The sequence below is a fragment of the Amblyomma americanum genome, chromosome 7, assembly GCF_052857255.1.
Source record: "Amblyomma americanum isolate KBUSLIRL-KWMA chromosome 7, ASM5285725v1, whole genome shotgun sequence".
Classification (NCBI taxonomy): domain Eukaryota; kingdom Metazoa; phylum Arthropoda; class Arachnida; order Ixodida; family Ixodidae; genus Amblyomma; species Amblyomma americanum.
Genome location: NC_135503.1, coordinates 98,466,169 through 98,484,163, shown reverse-complemented (window position 1 = coordinate 98,484,163; position 17,995 = coordinate 98,466,169). Strand labels below are relative to the sequence as shown.

The 17,995-nt window shown below is 49.0% G+C and overlaps 2 protein-coding genes across 2 annotated transcripts in view; one reads left to right on the top strand and one right to left on the bottom strand.

Moving 5' to 3' along the window:
- Positions 1-1,950: 1,950 nt before the first annotated feature.
- LOC144097355 (uncharacterized) lies at positions 1,951-4,481 on the bottom strand. The gene is made up of 3 exons (XM_077630093.1): positions 4,222-4,481; positions 3,930-4,109; positions 1,951-3,846 (listed from the first exon to the last, which is right to left on the bottom strand). Exons 1-3 carry the CDS (start codon positions 4,462-4,464, stop codon positions 3,568-3,570), a joined length of 702 nt encoding a protein of 233 aa, XP_077486219.1. The 5' UTR covers positions 4,465-4,481; the 3' UTR covers positions 1,951-3,567.
- A 267-nt stretch (positions 4,482-4,748) lies between these two features.
- LOC144099442 (cytochrome P450 3A8-like) overlaps positions 4,749-17,995 on the top strand; it is a 76,525-nt gene continuing 63,278 nt past the window's right edge. Inside the window, exon 1 of the mRNA XM_077632741.1 lies at positions 4,749-5,006. The gene's annotated coding sequence lies outside the window, so the exon portion shown is untranslated. The remainder of the gene's footprint in view (positions 5,007-17,995) is intronic.

Genomic DNA, 17,995 nt, shown 5'->3' with positions numbered 1-17,995 from the left:
GGGTTCAAAGGGGAGCTGCCGCGGAGAGGCCGGGCAGCTCGTCCTAATGACAGCGCAGAGCATGCGTCACTGACAGCCCCCTTCCTTTCGCCGTCTTGTCCATCGTGCGTCGCGCCGAGCCCGACAAAGAAAAGGCCGTCACCCCCCCCCCCCTTCCCCTTCTGAATCGGGGGGCGGGGGGGCGGAAATTCCGCAAATAGTTTCCCAGAGGCATCCTTTTTTTTTCATGGGGTCAAGAGAAGCAAGCTTACACTGCAAAATTAAACCTTGTCTTTCTCTTCCAAATGCAATTAACTAGGAGTCCTGTCCAACCATTCCAGCTTGTTATGTGGGCACCCCCAACCATTTTTTATTTCCGTGTAACTCGCAGCCCTTCTTCACCTTGATCATTGTAGCCGCTATTGTTTCTCAAGTACCATGCAACATCTTGTTATTAGCAGTTGCTAATTCAAGCCTACTGCAGGGTTTGAAGGACCTTTTTAATTGGAAATGAGAACATGTGCACAGGGTGGAAAGCGCGTGATCTGCCAGGAAACACTAAAGCGGCCCCGAGAAGGGATCTTTATTAAGGATGACAGCCATCTTGGGCCTCTTCACTTGGCAACGACGACACAGCGTGTGCGGTCCCTATGGTTAGGCCCCAGCTGTGGAAGCCATCCTCGGACACGACCATGACCTTCGACATCTGATGTTTTTATTTAAAAACACAGGGACCAAAGTCGTGCTGTATGCAGTGCGATCGCCATGTGGTTCCATAATCATCCACCTAGCCCGGCTCTTTGGACGGATTCAGGAAACGACTGAAAAGAACAAAAGTAACGAGCAAACAAAGGTGCGCTGCATAAAAGTTAGAACGCAAAGAAACGAAGGCGCGCTGCGCTGGGATAATGCTGTAGCGAGGTCTAATATGTAAATTTTCATGGCTGGCGTGGATTTCCACAAAGCGCAAGTAGTCGCTACGGAGATAAACAAAGGCGCACTGGAGCTGGGTATGTATCATGTTTAACCGCGCAAAGAAACGAAGCCAGAGAACAAGAAGGCACGACACGAGCGCAGACTATCAACCGATTTTTTATTCAAGGAAAAAAGGCCTATATATGCATCTTCATCCCGCGAAAAACATGCTAAAAACCCAAAAGCGCAAACCCTATCACACACCATCTTGGCACATGTAACGTGATGCCACTGATCACAACCTAAAAGTAATCTCCGCATCGTCAGAGACAAGATACAAAACAAACAGCGAACACACAGGCACACTCCTGCCAAGCTAGCGCTCCACACCGCCTGCTTGCGCTAAAGAAACTGCGCAAAAAAGGTATCTCCCCATCAATGAGGCCTACAGATGGTGATGCTACACAGTCATCTGATTCCTTCTTGACCTGGTACGCTTCCACCAACTCCCTGCAAACCTGATCCCTGTGTTTAAACAAGACGCTGGTCTTGTTCAATCGTGGGAAGCAATCTTTGCACTCTTTGCAGTGCAAGGCGAGATTAGAGGAAGGTGCGCCCTTCAACGACCTGCGATGCTCTGCTAACATCTCGTTAATACATCGACCCGTCTGGCCGATGTACTTCTTCCCACACGAGAGGGGGACTTCGTATACGACTCCAGTCTTACACTCTGTGAGCCTGGTTTTCTGTCTGTGCGCTATCGAGCACTCAGCTCCAGCACGATTTCTCTCAGGCTCGAGCTTCTTTCGCACAGCACTACAAATCCTTGAAAGCTTATTCTTTGCCATGAAAATCACGTCCGCCCCGTATCTCGCCCCAACTTTTTTGAGCCGGTGTGAAATTCCATTCCCTGAACGTTCAGGACAATCATATCCGAGCGCAACACTTGGCAGCATGTTGTGTCGGGATTTCTACAGCGACATTTGAGCTCACTCAAGCTTTCGGATCCTTTCTTGGTGAACAATTCCGCAAGTGTGGCTAAGTACCTGTCTGGGCTGGATAAGAAAAAGTACTCTACCTTCAGCATCGATGTGGAGGACTTATTTTATTCGCTACCCCATGCTCAGCTCATGAAGAGAGTGAAAGACTGCATTGTAAAAGACAATGACGAGTTGGTGTTCGTGGCGGGGTGCGGGGGTTTCCATAGAAAGTTTCCTGGAGCTGCTATCATTTTACCTAGAGTCAACCGTTGTTGGGCGGGGCGAAAAGGTGTACGTCCAAAAATCGGGTGTGTGCATCGGCTCCCGTGTGGCACCCGTTTTGAGCGATATTTACTTGAGCAGGATGGATCAAGAACTGGCACAAAATCTTGCTGACCTCGCGCTAAAAGTGTTCAGTTATGTCGATGATTTTTTAATCATTCTTAAGTCGAACTCTCCCAGGGCAGTTCCGGACGTCGTCAAAATCTTCAAAGATACAGGTGGTGGCCTCAGATTCACCTTCGAACTACCCAGCTCAGCTGCCCCACAGTTTTTAGACCGACCGCAGCGGTGGCCAAGTGGTTGAGCATCCGCCTCGCATGCGGGAGGTGCGGGGTTCGATCCCCAGTGCCGCCGGGTACCCACCGGGGATACAATGGGTACAAGCTTTTCCCTGGTCTGGTGCTCGGCTTATTTAGGGTGAAATGCTTGGGAAATGGGTCTTTGACCCCACCTTGAGAAAAAGAAAATACCTTGTGTCAAGGCGTATTTGGCCATAGATGCCCTTGCGCCATAAAAAAAAAAGTTTTTATACCTCAGGATCCATTATCTAGAGAGCAGGGTCTGTTGGGAATATCACCCTAGGACAAAAAAAAAAAACCTCTCTTGAACGTCAGTTAGGGGCATTCCACACTCGTCAAGGCGGGTATAGCGACTTCATGCTTAAAAGAGCTCTTGGGAAATCCTGTACACACAGAGCGGAGGCTAGCTTCCTGGGGCAGGTAGAGAGGCTGAAAGAAGCCGGGTATCCTGATCTGAGTTGGCTCAGATCTCCGAAAGGATCCTGTTCAAAGGAGGGAGGCCCCGAGAAGGGATCTTTATTAAGGATGCCAGCCATCTTGGGCCTCTCCACTTGGCAACGACAAAGCGTGTGCGGTCCCTATGGTTAGGCCCCAGCTGTGGAAGCCATCCTTGGACACGACCATGACCTTCGACATCTGATGTTTTTATTTAAACACAGGGACCAAAGTCGTGCTGTATGCAGTGCAATCGCCATGTGGTTCCATAATCATCCATTTAGCCCGGCTCTTTGGACGGATTCAGGAAACGACTGAAAAGAACAAAAGTAACGAGCAAACAAAGGTGCGCTGCATAAAAGTTCGGACGTCACGAGACGAAGGCACGCTGCGCTAATGCTGTAGCGAGGTCTAACATGTAAAATTTCGCGGCTGGCGTCGATTTCTACAAAGCGCGAGTAGTGCCTACGGAAATAAACCAAGGCGCACTGGAGACGGGTAAGTCTGTATACAAGCACGAGTTTTTGTCTCTACCAGCGATTTACTAGCTCACACCGCGCGATTTTGATGTCTGGCGTCGATTTCGACAGAGAGGGAATACGGGCACGAAACGGGACGCTCGCGATCTGCCAGGAAACAATGAGGTGGCCCTAAAAAGGGCCGTTTGCAGGAGCACTTCAACCGCGACCTGCAGCGGCGTGGCGGCGCGGTGAGCAGTAGGCCCAGCAGTGGTCCGTCTTGTGCCCTTTGGCTCCGCACCGACGACACCGGTGCACGACGTACACCTCTCCTGGTCTTGCCCTTGAAGCCGACGCTATCCCTGGTCCGTAGATCTTGACGAGGGCCGCGACGATAATCTTTGACATCTGGTCGATGCCCCGGTCTCTCGCCACGTGATATCGGTCTGCGGCAAACAAGGACAGCATCGGCTTGCCAGAAGCATCCAGGAAACGATGCTGCAAAAAAAGTTACGTTACAAGCGCCGCAATTTGGTGAGTTCTGCTCGAGAAAACTTGCGAAAATGTTGTTCAACCCTTACCTCGGGGTTGAGAATGTGCACGCCCGACAAGCGCTTCAGCGTGGCTGACAGACGGCGGTTCAGCTGGCGACGCCGGCGGTCCTCAAATTGCGCCTTACGTGGCTCATCGAAATGGCGTGGCAAGACTTTGAAGACCAGCACGACACTGGCCACGTTCTCCTGCAGCAGCAAAACGAGGTCCTGGAATGCGCAAGACATGTAGGTAAGCGGTACAGCACTTCATGAAGCGAAATTTGAGATAAAATGCCTACCTTTATGTGGCTGGAAGCGAAATTTGAGATAAAATGCGTACCTTTATGTGGCTGGCGATTTCTCGCGGGTCATCCGCTCTGTCGAGATCGTTGCCGCCAACATATAGGACAACAAAATCGGCGTGCCGAAAGCGTGTCTCTCGAATCATTTCAGCTAGGCTGATTGCGTCGTGGCCGCTAAAGCTGAAAGTGCATGTTCTCACTAACGGCGAAAGCCGTAAGCGAGAACTGCACAGAAATTTCAGCTGGCTGTCGCCGACGAGCGCACCACGCAAAAAAGCCATACCTGGACAGCTCCCGAAACGAGCCCGCCGCCGCCTAGGTTCACGAAGCGAATGCCCGCGCACCACGCAAGCACGGCGGACGGCCGGACCTAGCGATTCCCTAGACCGTCTAGGGACAGGCCGAGAGACGCGCGGCGACCCCACATCCGGTTGAGAACGAGGGACAAGCAGAAAAACGTCACGGAGAAGCGCATCCCATCGACCAATCAGCGTTTCCAGCCGACCTGCACCCAAACGCTTCTCGGAGAGGGCCGGTGCAGGAGCGCTCAGTCGTCCATGAAAAACAGTTGCGAGAAGGAAACACGTACGTTGCCTGTCGCGCCAAGTGTTTCGAGTGGCGCGCTGGCCTGGTTAGCATTTAGTTTGTCGCGGGCAGCCGCGGTAGCCAGCGTGCCTCCCTAAACGCACTCGGACTCTAAAGCGCGAAGTTCTCGGACCTCAGACATACACCCAGCCTGCGGTCTAAGACAGGAGGGGCTACAGCGGCCGTCGCGGCAGAAAGGAGGGCGACGGTTTCTGGGTCGCGGAGACGCAACAAAGAGGTGAGCCGCAACCGGTTGCCTGTGCCTATCAGCCCGTCAGGATTTCGGTAGATCAGCGTCATCGCTCGACGGTAAAAGAGGTAGCAACGGAGGGCCTTCGTCTTTCACTCACATTGCAAACATTTCTCGCGCACAGAGACTCAAGCCCTTCGGTTACAAAAACACTGCCAATAATGTACTCGCGTGCAAATCAGCTGTGGGAAGTAAGAACGTACGCGCTCCTTTCAGATGGTATACTTCAGCACGAATTGATTGTGGCCGAGGTCGCTCTGAAATACACATTCTTTCTCCTGACTGCGAGTCCCTAAAGTACAAACTAAATTGTAAACACAGAAGAGCGCCGAAAGTGTAAGAACAAAGTAGTAACTAAAATTTAAAAAGAAAACGTATTCTTTGTACTTGGGCAGTGTACCCAAGAGAGAGCACGTCATGAAAACCCGTCTGTATGTCATTTCATTCTCCGTTCGTATGAAGAAACGAAGTGTCAGGATGTAATTTTTAATAAGGCTTCAGGAGCTGGGCACTGGTGGTTTTTACGACACTCTGCAACTGTTTCAATGAAACTATTTACGCATCATCTGTGGTTTAAAATTTTATAATAATTTCCCGTGACTAATTCCCGCAATCTATGTAGAAAGCCCTCCTCTTTTATAACGACTGCCAACAATACAAGTTTCGGACCAGCTTAATGCTCCCAAATTGGGGACATCCTGTGCGCGAAATTTCCGCCTCAGCGCCACTGCTGAACTCAATGAAAACAATAAATTCTTCAAGAAAGCAGTAGCCGGTCGATTCAGTTGAGCGAGGAGAGGAAGCATAGGAAACGCACCGCTTTCCTAACGCGCGCGACTTCCACGTTGTAAGTTTACAACGCGTGGCTGACAATCGCACCTACGTCAGGAAAGAACAGCTTTTAGGAGAGTCGGCTAAGCTTTTACACGCACATCTTGAGAAAGCGTTTGCTTACTCGTGTTCTCGTGCAAGCAACATCGGCGTCCACGAGCGGAATATGGGAAGTGATTGGGCATTAGCGCCGCGCACGCCTCGAAATAACCAACTAGGATACGATTATCGGTCGGTCATCGGAGCTGTTGACTTGTGTGTCACCGTTTTTAATTCCACTGCTTTAAACAAGTGACTGCATTTCAGACATGCGAGTGTGCAAGAAAAACTGCTCTGTTTGTTCCGTGGCATCACGAAGCTTTACCTATACGGGTTCAAAATGTATAAGGCTTACTGGAGCGTGGTTCATGCATGCTCTTGCACCGCCTTGAATGCTTACACGGAAGATCTAAAGCACCGTGATGCGGATCTGAACAATGAAGAGATTCAAAGTCTGCGCATAGCGCCCAGTCTTTGAATCTTTTTGGAAGTATACCAGAGATGTCGATCTCTCTCGCGCTTCTCGCCATGTGCTGTACGGCATGTGGCGTTGTCTATTATAGCTCATTCAGCAGCGGTGGCGGGACGTGCTTTTAAAGTTGAACGTGCGTAAACTTGTGACTTTAAACAGACGCCCGCTGTGAGGCTAAGCGGCTGTACCATTATGCGGCCGTTTTGTTGGGTGACCAACGAAATTACTGGCATACACCGCGCACTCCGCTCTCGGGTATCATAATCGGTGCCACACTCTTCAATATATGTAGTCTCGGTGACTAACTTTGAGTATAGTGACTGTAACATAAGTTTGTCACACATACTTAGGCAGTAACTACCGGTAATTATGGATTGATAGCAACATTTACAACCCTTTGGAAGAGGTAACAGGTAATATTTACCACGCCCGGTCTCGAGGGGAGCGCGCGCTCTTTCGTACGGCCTCCGCACTGAGCGCGCGGAGGGTCGTCTATGCGAGAGTCGCGCTCTCCGCCGCCGCTAGGGGCGCGGTGACCGTACCGTTCGTGGGTCACTCGCATCTGTGCCGGCTGGTGTTGCGCGCCCGGCTTCGCACTTTAGAGCGCTGATTAACGGCAATTAACGGGATTAACGGAAAAAAAAGCGCAAGAAGAGGAACAACAAAGGCATGTACGTTATGGAGATAGAAATACAGAGGATATATGATCAAATAGCGCGAGCTGTTAAAAATTACCGACCAGTCACCTTCCCATTTCAGGAATCAAAACGACTATAGGGCAGGTATTGCGGGGATCAATGCACGGTTCATACCGTGATTAATTTTGTTCTCGTGGTAATCACTTGTCGCGCACACTCAGTAGCACGACCGCTTGACGCAAAGGGCGAACCTCGCTTAGCGCTTTGCATCCTTTGGCTGTGTTAGTAGTGGCCAACCACAGGCGATGGTTCTAGCCATAGTAAACATGCTCTGGAAGTATGCACGCTAGGATATAGGCGGTTGTTCACTCAAATGAGTAGAAATCTTGGGCTCTTATTGAATCATATACGTATATCACCTTTCCAAAACAGCATTTAGCGTCGATACTTTCAAATATTACCGACAGATGCCTAAGCAAAACAACAATTTCACTACATAACGTATTTGGTGGAGCAGATCGGCCGGTAAATAATTTCTTAAAGCGGGCGAGCTCCATAGGCTGATGATGTCAGGTCAGTGATGTCACATTCAAGTTTCGGAAAAGAAAAATCAAGTACAGTGTAGACATCGCAGGGATAAATTGGTTAAACGCACGATTCACACTCTTGTAAATTTATTACTCACGGTTATCACTTGTCGCGCATGCTCAAAGAAAACGCACTGCAGATGGCGGGTCATGGCGGAATGGATGCAAGCACGCGATAATTGGTGGATAAGCACTCATCAAGCGAAATTTTAGGTTCCTCTCCAGCTGAATCACATGTACGACCTTTCTCAAAATGTATGTGGAGTCAAAAGCTGTTAACAATGAATGCGGCAGGAAGCAAAAAATTCAAGTTACACACTTGGCGGAGGTGAGACTGGCGCGTAAAATGTAAGTAGGTGTATGATATATAAACCACCTAGGATTTAACCGAACTTGAATTTTCTTTCTCCTGCTCGTATATTCAGTTTACTGCCCATTTTAAGCCTGTTAGATTAAATCGGCGAATACTTAAACGGGATACTGACTGTTTAGTTTTTTTTTCTGAATCCCGATGAGACTATACAACAGTAGTCTATATTTCCGTACTTTCTCGATATTTGTTAAACAGAACATTCAAATAGTTCCTTAGCTTCAAAATTTCCATAAATTAGTACCTTGCCGTTTTTCAGTATTCAAAAATTTTCTTCGAGAAGGTTGAACATAGATATTCGTGCATCATGTTAACTAAGGTAATTTTATATTGAAGGAAGAAAGGGGGGGGGGGGGGGGGGCTGTGAAACTTATTCCAGCTACGTGCGTTATTGCCTTTTTCTGTAAAACAAATAATTTATTGAGGTTTATTTTTGACGTTGTTCCCAAAACCAGATGGCAGTGGCTTAATTAGTAATTGAAGTTGTAATTATCTAGGAGTGTATTCCTAGGAGTTAAGTTTAATTAGGAGTGAAATAAGCGCCTAGTTTTAAACGAAGATTGCTCAAATGAACCCAAAGTTATAACACTTGGGAAGGCGTTTTTGTTTCATCTCGAAGTTTCTCAGCGAATATGCCTTTATGATAACAGAGCTATTTTTTTTCTTCTTTGAGTCGTCTTCATGGTTGCATCTCACTCTGCCAGCTAGCTTCAATTAGTAGTCGTACGGGCAGTGTACACCCTTTGTGAATAGTGACCATGATCTGTTGCGAAACACTATAGTTGAGATATGCTCCAGAATATTACTATGCGGTACAAATTCACATCACCTTTGGTCATAAACAATATGCAACTCGAATACATCAATGCGCAAGGCATGTGCAGGCTTGCGGATTGAGTATATACTAGCCCGAAAAGATTCCAAATAGTTTGCAGCGCTTCAAAAGTGCGAACAGCGAGCGAAAGCTCCAAAGCGCTGCAGCATTTCACATGCGAGCGGCCAGACCGCTGGCTGAGGAGCGGTAGGGTCGCAGCGCCACGATCGCGCAGCGGAGGCAGACAGGAAATATCCCCAGTGCGCAGGCCGTACAACTTGCGCGCCGCCGCCGCTACTCGAGCCCGGCCGTGTACTTACACAACGTTCATTGTACACACTATACTCACTCGTTTGAAACCAGCTTCTCCTTTGTCACAGCCAGTCAGCCCCTTTCAGGACTAAATAGAAAGAGTTGAACGTTTCGCCCCTATTCAAGGGAAACTGTAGCTTCTACAGCCTCGTCCGCAGATTTATCCACAGTACTGAAGCGGTATGCTGCGGGATAAGTGAATGAAACCTTGGCTCAGCTACTGTATAACTGATACGGTGGAGTTCACTCTAGCCCAGACATTGTATCTAAAGCCGGGTGTAGCTGCTTAACGATTTCAGGTGCATTATACGCAAATGTGTTCAGGGAAAAGCTTTTTCTCAGTGTGTGCTACACTGCCAAAAAGGTTTAAAATTACAGGCGTTTTCGCGCAAATTTAATATTTCCGCGCACAAAAAAATTGTTACTGGAAATATCAAATATGTGGTCAAGCAAGAAAAGAGACATTTTTTGTTTGTGGCCGCCGTGGTCTAGTCACATGCGTTTCTAGTAAGAAATAAGCAACGAATAGTGCACCTGAAAATCTTAAAAACTTCTGTTTATTTTTTAAAGACTTAAAGATAGTAAACTGAAGCGTAGCGCTAAATTTTCCGTACAAATAGTACTCTGTGGTGCTGCTTTTGATGTGGATCTCAATTTCGCTGCCGAATGAAGAGCGGTAGATTTCTTGCTGCGTCAATTGGTTCGCTTTATTAGGACAGCTGAGTGAAAAACAAAAAACCTCTGCCGCTTGATACAGACAGTATGCTTTGTTTAGTGTCACCTGAAGTGGTCTCTAAACTATATTGTAGATGTTGCGTGCGATGGAGGGGGATTAATGTAGCGAAATGTAAAGGCATCCTTACAGAACTCGCATCTCACAAAATGGCGGGAAAGCCCGAGCCGTGTGTAACTTTCATCCTCCACCTTGTGGTTGCAAGCTGCCTATGCTCCTTAAACTGTTCCTAGTGAGGATGCGACTTTGACGTGCAATTAAAAGGAACAGGACGAGCGGTGATGCGCGATTCCCTTTCTGCCGCGGACGCCGCCGCAGCGGCAAGCGTCGTGTGTCTAGTTCCATTGTAGTAGCTTCTAAATCGTGCCGCAGCCTCGCTACCGCAACCATGAAGCCCTTAATTTTCCTCGCGTTCACGATTGTCTCTAAAGACTGTTTTAAATCTTTGCAATGTGTCTTGACGTGATCTGTGCGTTAGAGTTGAGATCTGCCAGGGGCCGGGCTCTCGCTTGGGCTTCGGATTGAGAGATTCCGGCCCCGGCATCGGCTGGTCGTTTCCGAATGCAAGGGCACCGCATATTGCTGACGTGGGGCTACGGCTGGGCGGATGCCGTTCGGCTCGCGCTATCTTCGAATTAACGAGCGTTCAAACTCTGTGTACGCGAACATTCGCGAGAAGACAAAGCTGCTGTCTGGGCGCTTGCCTAGCTGTCGGTAAGTAACATCGACCCGGAAGCGGTGCGTTCCAGTTTCCTGCTGTGCGTGCTACGCGGCTATGCTCCCCGAGTGTTGCGGTGGAGCATGTCTTCGCCTCGGTGGGCTCGGGGTCCTGGTCGCCGCCGCTGCATCGGCTTAAGCGTCAAATAGATTCGACACGGCTATTGCGATGGCTGTAAAATAAATCTGAAAAAAATTGTTTCCCAGCTATTGAAAACTACCATATTGGATTATATCACGTATTACGGACTGTTCCGCACGGTGAGATGCATGTTATGTTGGGCACGGGCCGTCGGTCACCCGTATATGTCTGTTCTATTCGTAGGCTGGAGTAGAATCGCGAACGGCGTAGACGGTTCACAGCATGCTTAAATTATGACCAGATAGAGGGCGCAGGTTACTAGACTGCTTATTAAGGGCTAAGCTCAGGCTTCGAGCGAATGCGCAACTCTGCTGACGTAGTCCGTAGCGGCGCCTGTCGCCGACGCTTGCATGCAGCTTGGTAGTAGTTAGCGATGCTTGCCGCGCGAAACCAGGCGTGAAGATGTCGATCTGTTCCACATTGGTAAGTGCGCTTCTTTGCAGCACCTCGAAAGCAGCAAATAGAGTGTGTAACTTAGCTACGTAGCCTATTCAGTGAAGAGCGCGTAGCAAACACCATGGAGGGCATGCTTTCGACGTGACTTTTGCCATGTGTTTACAGCGATGCCCGCTGTAACTTTCGAATGAGAATCCGCTGAGAAAGTCGCTGGCATTATTAAACATTTTGTTTTTTCTTTCACTCAAGGATGAACGAACTAGCCCGATTTTACACTCAAAACCAGTGTTCCGTGTTCGTTAGTTCAATTATGAAGCGTATCGCGGGCATTACACACGTGTGTCCCGGATAACCTCGTCAATTCGATTTCATATTTACGTCGCTGTGAGACATTAATGTTGCACCGGACCTCTACTAGAACAGACCGGGATCACAGCCTGCTGTAATACAAGTAGATTTTAGCGCATAGACCTGGTGCTTTTCCCCTGGCTTAAATATATTATTGAACAACCTTCATAACGGTATTTATAAGGCTCAAGTTAACTCTGGTAGCGACTGTTAAATCGGTAAGGCGAATTACTCCATCCATAAAATAATATTGCAATTCTCTTATTTATTTTCAATTTAGCGCGCCTATTGTGGTAAAAAAATTAAAGCTGGAGGTCGCTACTGTCGTTACTTTACAGCAGGATCGGGCAATTCCTGAACCAAATCACTATTGGGTTGTACGGAGCAAGAAAATATTATGCGTGTACAAGGGTGAAAACGAGACTGAGGGAGCAATGCCTGCGTCTCGGCAACCTCGCCGTCTTCCGCTTTGCGCCGCATTGGTTATTTGGCTTTTAGTAGGAAGTCTTTGCGGCCCAATTGGTTCATTTTGAAGGAAGGTCAGAAACTGCGCAAAAGCACGAGGACAAGGAAACGAACGCTGCACCTCGAGCGAAGACTGCCAACTGTTTATCTGCCCGTGGTGTCGTGTACATTTTTTTTTACCTTCGTGCTCGTCCCTTCGTGCAGTTTCTAACCTTCCTTAGTTATTTTGTCATCGCGGATGATGCAGCAGTAAACAATGAGGCTCCTTAGCAAAGTAAGCAAAGCCTGGTGTGATAGCGCGGTTGCTTGTTTGGTGCGAACTTGGACAGTTTTAGTTGTGCGTCCGCAGAGGCTTGCCGTACGCAAGGAGCTTGCGGGGACTGTAGTGCGCATGTGCAGAATGCAAGCGCAAGCTCAAGGTGACTTTTTTAACCTTTACAGGCATGTATTTTATAAACTGTGAGAAATACGCTGGATTGTACAGCAACGTGGACATTATGTACAGCCCCCTTCAAAAGTATACAGCCTAAGGGGTTTGATTTTAAGCGGTTTAGTGGGGCTCCGAAGCGCATATGGCAGTCCAAAGCTTAGGATGGTTGAGGACGCCAAGCCATTTCTCTTTCGAGAAGTTATGGTCGCTGAGGACGAGGCCTTACAAACAAGCCCCATGGGTCGTATACTTAAGGCAGGGAGTTTACCTACTATGGATCAATATTTAGACGATTAATCAGCCTCAATTAGCTCATGACCTTTATTATTTCTCTCTTAGCGGGCTAGGTTATATTGCACAATTTATCCGTCAACATAAAAGGTTAGCCTTGTTTCTAATTTTTTTTTTTTTACTCGGCAAAGTAGTTCGAAGTATCGAAAGAAAGCTGGTTCAATTGGCTTTTCCCCTTTACCTAACTATAAAATGCCGTCGGTGCTCACCGTATTGTAGCCGAAATCTAGTTAACTTGTACATAATCAAATGAGCTACCTGCGCCTGTATTTGGCGCAGGCGAGAATCAATTTTTTACAAATATTAAATGCTAGAAAACTGACTCCACGAGCTTTCAGGTGCGTATTTTTGACAGTCGGTATCCCGAAAGATACTGCCGAATAAAAAATATTTAAAATATAGTTGATATGGAAGAAGGGTGGATGGCTGGGCGATTTGGTAAAGTTCATTGTGGGTGGTACGGCGACGAAAACAGACGGAAGCACAAAAGAAAGAGACACCACAGAAGAGCGCCGGCTCGCAACAACTAAAGTTTTATTGAAAAGTACACAGAATGTTTACATCACAGTCATGTTATATTAAAGTGCATACAACACTTGCACGAGCGCTCAAGAGGGTGAATCTTCAGGTAATCAATTGACACGCGGTGAAGTGCTGTCGAAAAGAGCGTATTTAAGAGCGTATCATTATTATAAGTAACCTTAAACATATGCGCCTTAGAAAAGCTAACTTTGGAGATAACATGAGCGGACACTCAGAATAAACGCAAAACAACAACTTTTTAAAATCTCACGCATGTAGGGCGTCCTAGAGGAGAGCCCCTAGGCGTTGGAAGCCCGTCGCTGCTTGGGCTCAGACTCTTTCCCGTCAAAGGGATAGAGTGAACGATAGAAAGTGCGAGCCGCCGGTTTGATTTCAGAAAAGGAACTTCGCAGGAACTGTGTCACTTCGCTGTGGTCATCTCAACCTCTAAAGCGTCAAGCATTACACGCAACGCTTTAAGGCGTACGTTGTACCACCTAAATGGCTTAAATAAAGTTAATACAGCTTCCGCTGTAAAACCCAGTAACTGCAGCGAAGTGTAACTTTATTTGGAGTGCAATGCTCTGCTCGAGCGCTTTATACAAGGGTCCCGTATACTGTACGAAGAAAGCCCTGTGACGCGCACATGCACTGCGGTCTCTTCGCCGCTGCATTTGCGAGTTAGTACGAATAAACATTCAGCAGTGCCAAAAATCATATAAAACCAGATGGTAGCCAAAGCACAACACAGGCGCAGGCAATCAAGCAGATTTTCATTCGAAAGATAGGAACTATAAAGGCAGGAGATGAGACAAGAGCAGAAAAATCAATGTTTTCCTTCAGCGCGCGCAAAGAGAAGTCAGTGATTAATTTTTTCCATACGGCGGGGACCCGCTTACAACGAAAGCAAAAAAATGCGTACAACAAAAACACAGTCAAATGGACAACCTTTCGAGCGATCAATTCAAGCGCGAGGAGTTGTCAAGAAAGGAAGCATTATAAGCTATAGTGATGAGATAGAAGGCTTATCAAGTATGCTTATACTATGCAGTTCCCTTCGTATCCTATCCCCGGGGGTGAACAAGATGCTCGTCCTCTCCTACTGAGAGAAACACGCTTGGGATTTCCTGTAATGTATAGAGCGATGCTGGAATACGCCTCACCTCTCAATGCAGCTTTTATGGTTTTCATGACAAAAATGAATTACCGCGGTTTCTTTTGAGCACGTCTTGAAAGGAAAAGACTGAGTTTCCCCCTATTGTGTTATCTCCCGCCTATTTGACAGTGTACACCTGTCGACAGTGACAGTGTACGCCTGTATTGACACGAGGATTGGAAGTAGACGAAGAAAGAGATCGCAGCCTCTAGAAGTAGACGACGCTGAAGTGTAGGTCCGTTTTTCTGGTGCCCTCGTTCAGCCGCTGCAGTTCCTTTTCAGTGTAACAACTGTTACACATCTGGTGGAGGTGCGGGGTATACGTCCTTTTTGGTAACATTATTTAGTGTCCTGTAATAAACACAGAATCGCAACGTGTTGTCTTTCTTTTTCACCAGGACCACCGGCGACGCCCACGGACTTGTTGACGGCTGTATAACGTCGTCTGCAAGCATTTCATCGACTTGCGTCCTAATAGCTTCGCGCTCTTTAGGCGAAACGCGGTATGGACGCTGACAAACTGGTGGCGTGGCCGAATCGGTGACAATGCGATGCTTGGCTACCGGCGTACGTCCGACCTTGGAGCTCGCCGCGAAGCAATCTTTAAAATGAAGTAGCAGCTACGACAGAAGGTTCTTCTGATGAGGTGACAACTCCGGGTTGACTTTAACCTTCTGAAGGGCGTTACTTGGTGCGACATCGCCGTGAAGATTCACCTGTGCGGGGCACAGATTCAGCAACCTATCCACGTCGTCGAGGAAGGCGACGGCCGTTCCCTTGGCGAGGTGCTGAATTTCGTTCGTGAAATTCGTCAGAAAAACTGTCCACAGCCGTCATTCAGTTCAACATGACCGCGCGCAATAGCCACACCCTTCTCGAGCAACAGCGAAGGGTGACTGTCCGCAATACCTTCGTAGTCTTGAAGCGAGCCGTTCCTCACTAACACCAGCACACTGGACCGTGGTGGCAGCATTACGTCGTCTTCGACTATACGCAGAGCGTTGACTCCTGGGCCTTCTGTGTTACTGTGCGCACCGCTTGCTTCGTCGAAAATGTGACTCGTGCCTCGTGTAGATCGATCACAGCACCGTTTGCCTATAGAAAGTCGAGGCCCAGGATCAAATCTCTCGAACAGTCGCTCAACACGACGAATTCACCCACGTAGACGAAACCGCGGATGCCGACTCGGGCTGTGCACCTTCCGGCCGGGCTAATGAGGTGACCTCCAGCCGTGCGAATGCTAGGGCCCAACCATAGTGTCAAAACTTTCCTCAATTCCTGGGCGAGGGTGTGGCTCATCACGGAATAGTCAGCCCCAGCATCAAGTAAAGCGATGGTGTCAGTTTCGTCATTCGTCACACGCAAATCAGAAGTAGCGCGTCGGATGCTGTCGCTACCCGGCCCCGGTGAGGAATCAGCGTATCGGTATATCGGCGGCGGAGGATACCCAGTTTTCCCGACAGCAGCGGCCTTGCCTCCGGAGGCCACTGGAATTAGTTTTCCCGGCGTGGACTGGGAGAACGCCGCTCAGGGTAGCCAGCGTCTCGGCGAGGGTTTGGGGAACGGTAACGCAGCGGAGATGACACCTAGGATCGTAGCGACCGTATGTCCCAGGCCTCTGACGGGCCGACAGATGAGCTTCAATTTCGAATGGTCGTTCGCCATTCCGGGGGCAAGGGTCGTCGGGCGCGAACCCACGCAGACCCACTCGGCGGTACGGGCAGGCCCTGTAAAGATGTCCCGCCTCACCACAGTGGTAGCAAAGGGGCCGCCGGTTCGGTGCACGCCACACTTCAGACTTCCGTGGCCGCTGATAAGCTGGTCGAGCAGGCACACGGGAATGACCAGACTGCTGCGCTGCGTGAGTCGCGGTATTCACGTCGTAGCCTGGCGTTGGGGCCCGGCAGAGGACAGATGCATAGGTTGGTCTGACCTCAGTCTGTCTTGCGATCTCAGGCAGTTGTTGCTGCTGTGCTGCTAGGCGCACCTCGTCCCGGACGACTTCAGACAGCGATGTAACAGACGGCGCGCTGGGAGGCAGCTGGAGGGCTTGTAATTCCTCTCTGACGACCGACCTGATTAGGTCCCGTAAAACGGCCGCATCACTCCCTAGCGGCATCGAAGAAACAGCGGGCCCAAGCGTGCTTACATCCCGATTGTATTGCCGGGCTCGTTGCAGGAGCGTCGTCTCCATAGTAGTCGCTTCCGTGAGGAATTCGGCAACAGTACGCGGTGGACTGCGCACAAGACCGGCGAAAAGTTCCTGCTTGACCCCGCGCATGAGATGGCGAAGCTTCGTCTCCTCCGCCATGGATGGGTCAGCACGCTTGAAGAGGCGCGTCATGTCCTCTACATACATGCAGACGCTTTCGTTAGTCCGCTGGTTACGGGAGTGAAGCACAGCTTCAGCTTTCTCCCGGCGGTCTGCGTTGGGGAATGTAGCTATGAGATTTTGGCGAAATGTCTCCCAGGTGGACAGGTTGCTCTCGTGGTCCTCGTACCATGTCCTAGCGGAGTCCTCGAGCGCAAAATACACATTATGGAGCTTACGGTCGTCGCTCCAACCGTTGTAGCGGGCGACCCGCTCGAAGGTGTCCAGCCAGTCTTCCGCATCTTCGTACACGTCGCCGTGAAAAGATGGCGGTGTTCGCGGCGTGTGGTAGAGGATGGGCGCCGGGAACCTACTGTCTGTGGCCATTTCCGGTGGGACCGTCGGTCGAGGCTGCGTCTTCCTCGTCGGGTTGTCAAGAGGCCCGAACTCAGGTGTCTCACCGCGGAGGCGGCGGCTTGGGCGCTGATGGACCGGTGTGAGTGCCGTCTTTATCTCGTAGGCGTACGCAGGTTGGGAAGCGTACCCCGCACTGCGTTCCGCCGCCTTTCATGCAGTTCCTATTTATCCCAATTTAATTCGTAGGCCTCCGGTCTGGTGAGGTGAAAAAGAACAGCCAGACTCTATTGATACGTGGACTTTCGATGCCCATCAAGTAGCCCTCGCTTTGACCTGCAGTGAAATTTCAGTTACGCGGCGGCACGACGCCCGCGAATGCGTCGTTTACTTCGAAACAATTGCCAAGCCTACTGTTGCGGTGCTGATATACAGATTGTCATGGTTCACGCAAAAAGCGTACAGGCGCTAAAAGACGAAGACAAGCACACTCAAGACAGGACAGGCGCCAACTTCCAACTAAGTTTATTCATGGAAAAAACCGCTTAAGAACCACACCAGCAGGCAAAGATAGAAGCAAAACAAAAAACACGCAGTGACAGAGCATAGGAACACGTGCCAAAAGGATCAAGCAATGATTACAACTCTGATAATGACCCACTGAGAAACCTAATCTCTTCTTCTGAGAGCGAGACAGATGGCTTGCTTATGCAGATATGACCCCTCTGCTTGATGTAATAAGCTTCTATGATTTCACGCTCTAATTTGTCTTTAGGCCTTGCGATGAATTTGGTGTTTTCAAAACCTGAACGACACTTGCAGCTTTTGCAGTGAGGGGCCATGTGGCTCCCATAACCATTTTTTATCGCAATCTTGTGCTGCCTCACTCTTTTATTGTAGCATTGACCTAAAATGGTTATAAAAAATGGTTCTGGGAGCCACATGGCCACTCAATGCAAAAGCTGCAAGTGTCGTCCAGGTTTTGAAAACACCACATTCATCGCAAGGTCCAAATACAAATTAGAGCGTGAAATCATAGAAGCTTATTA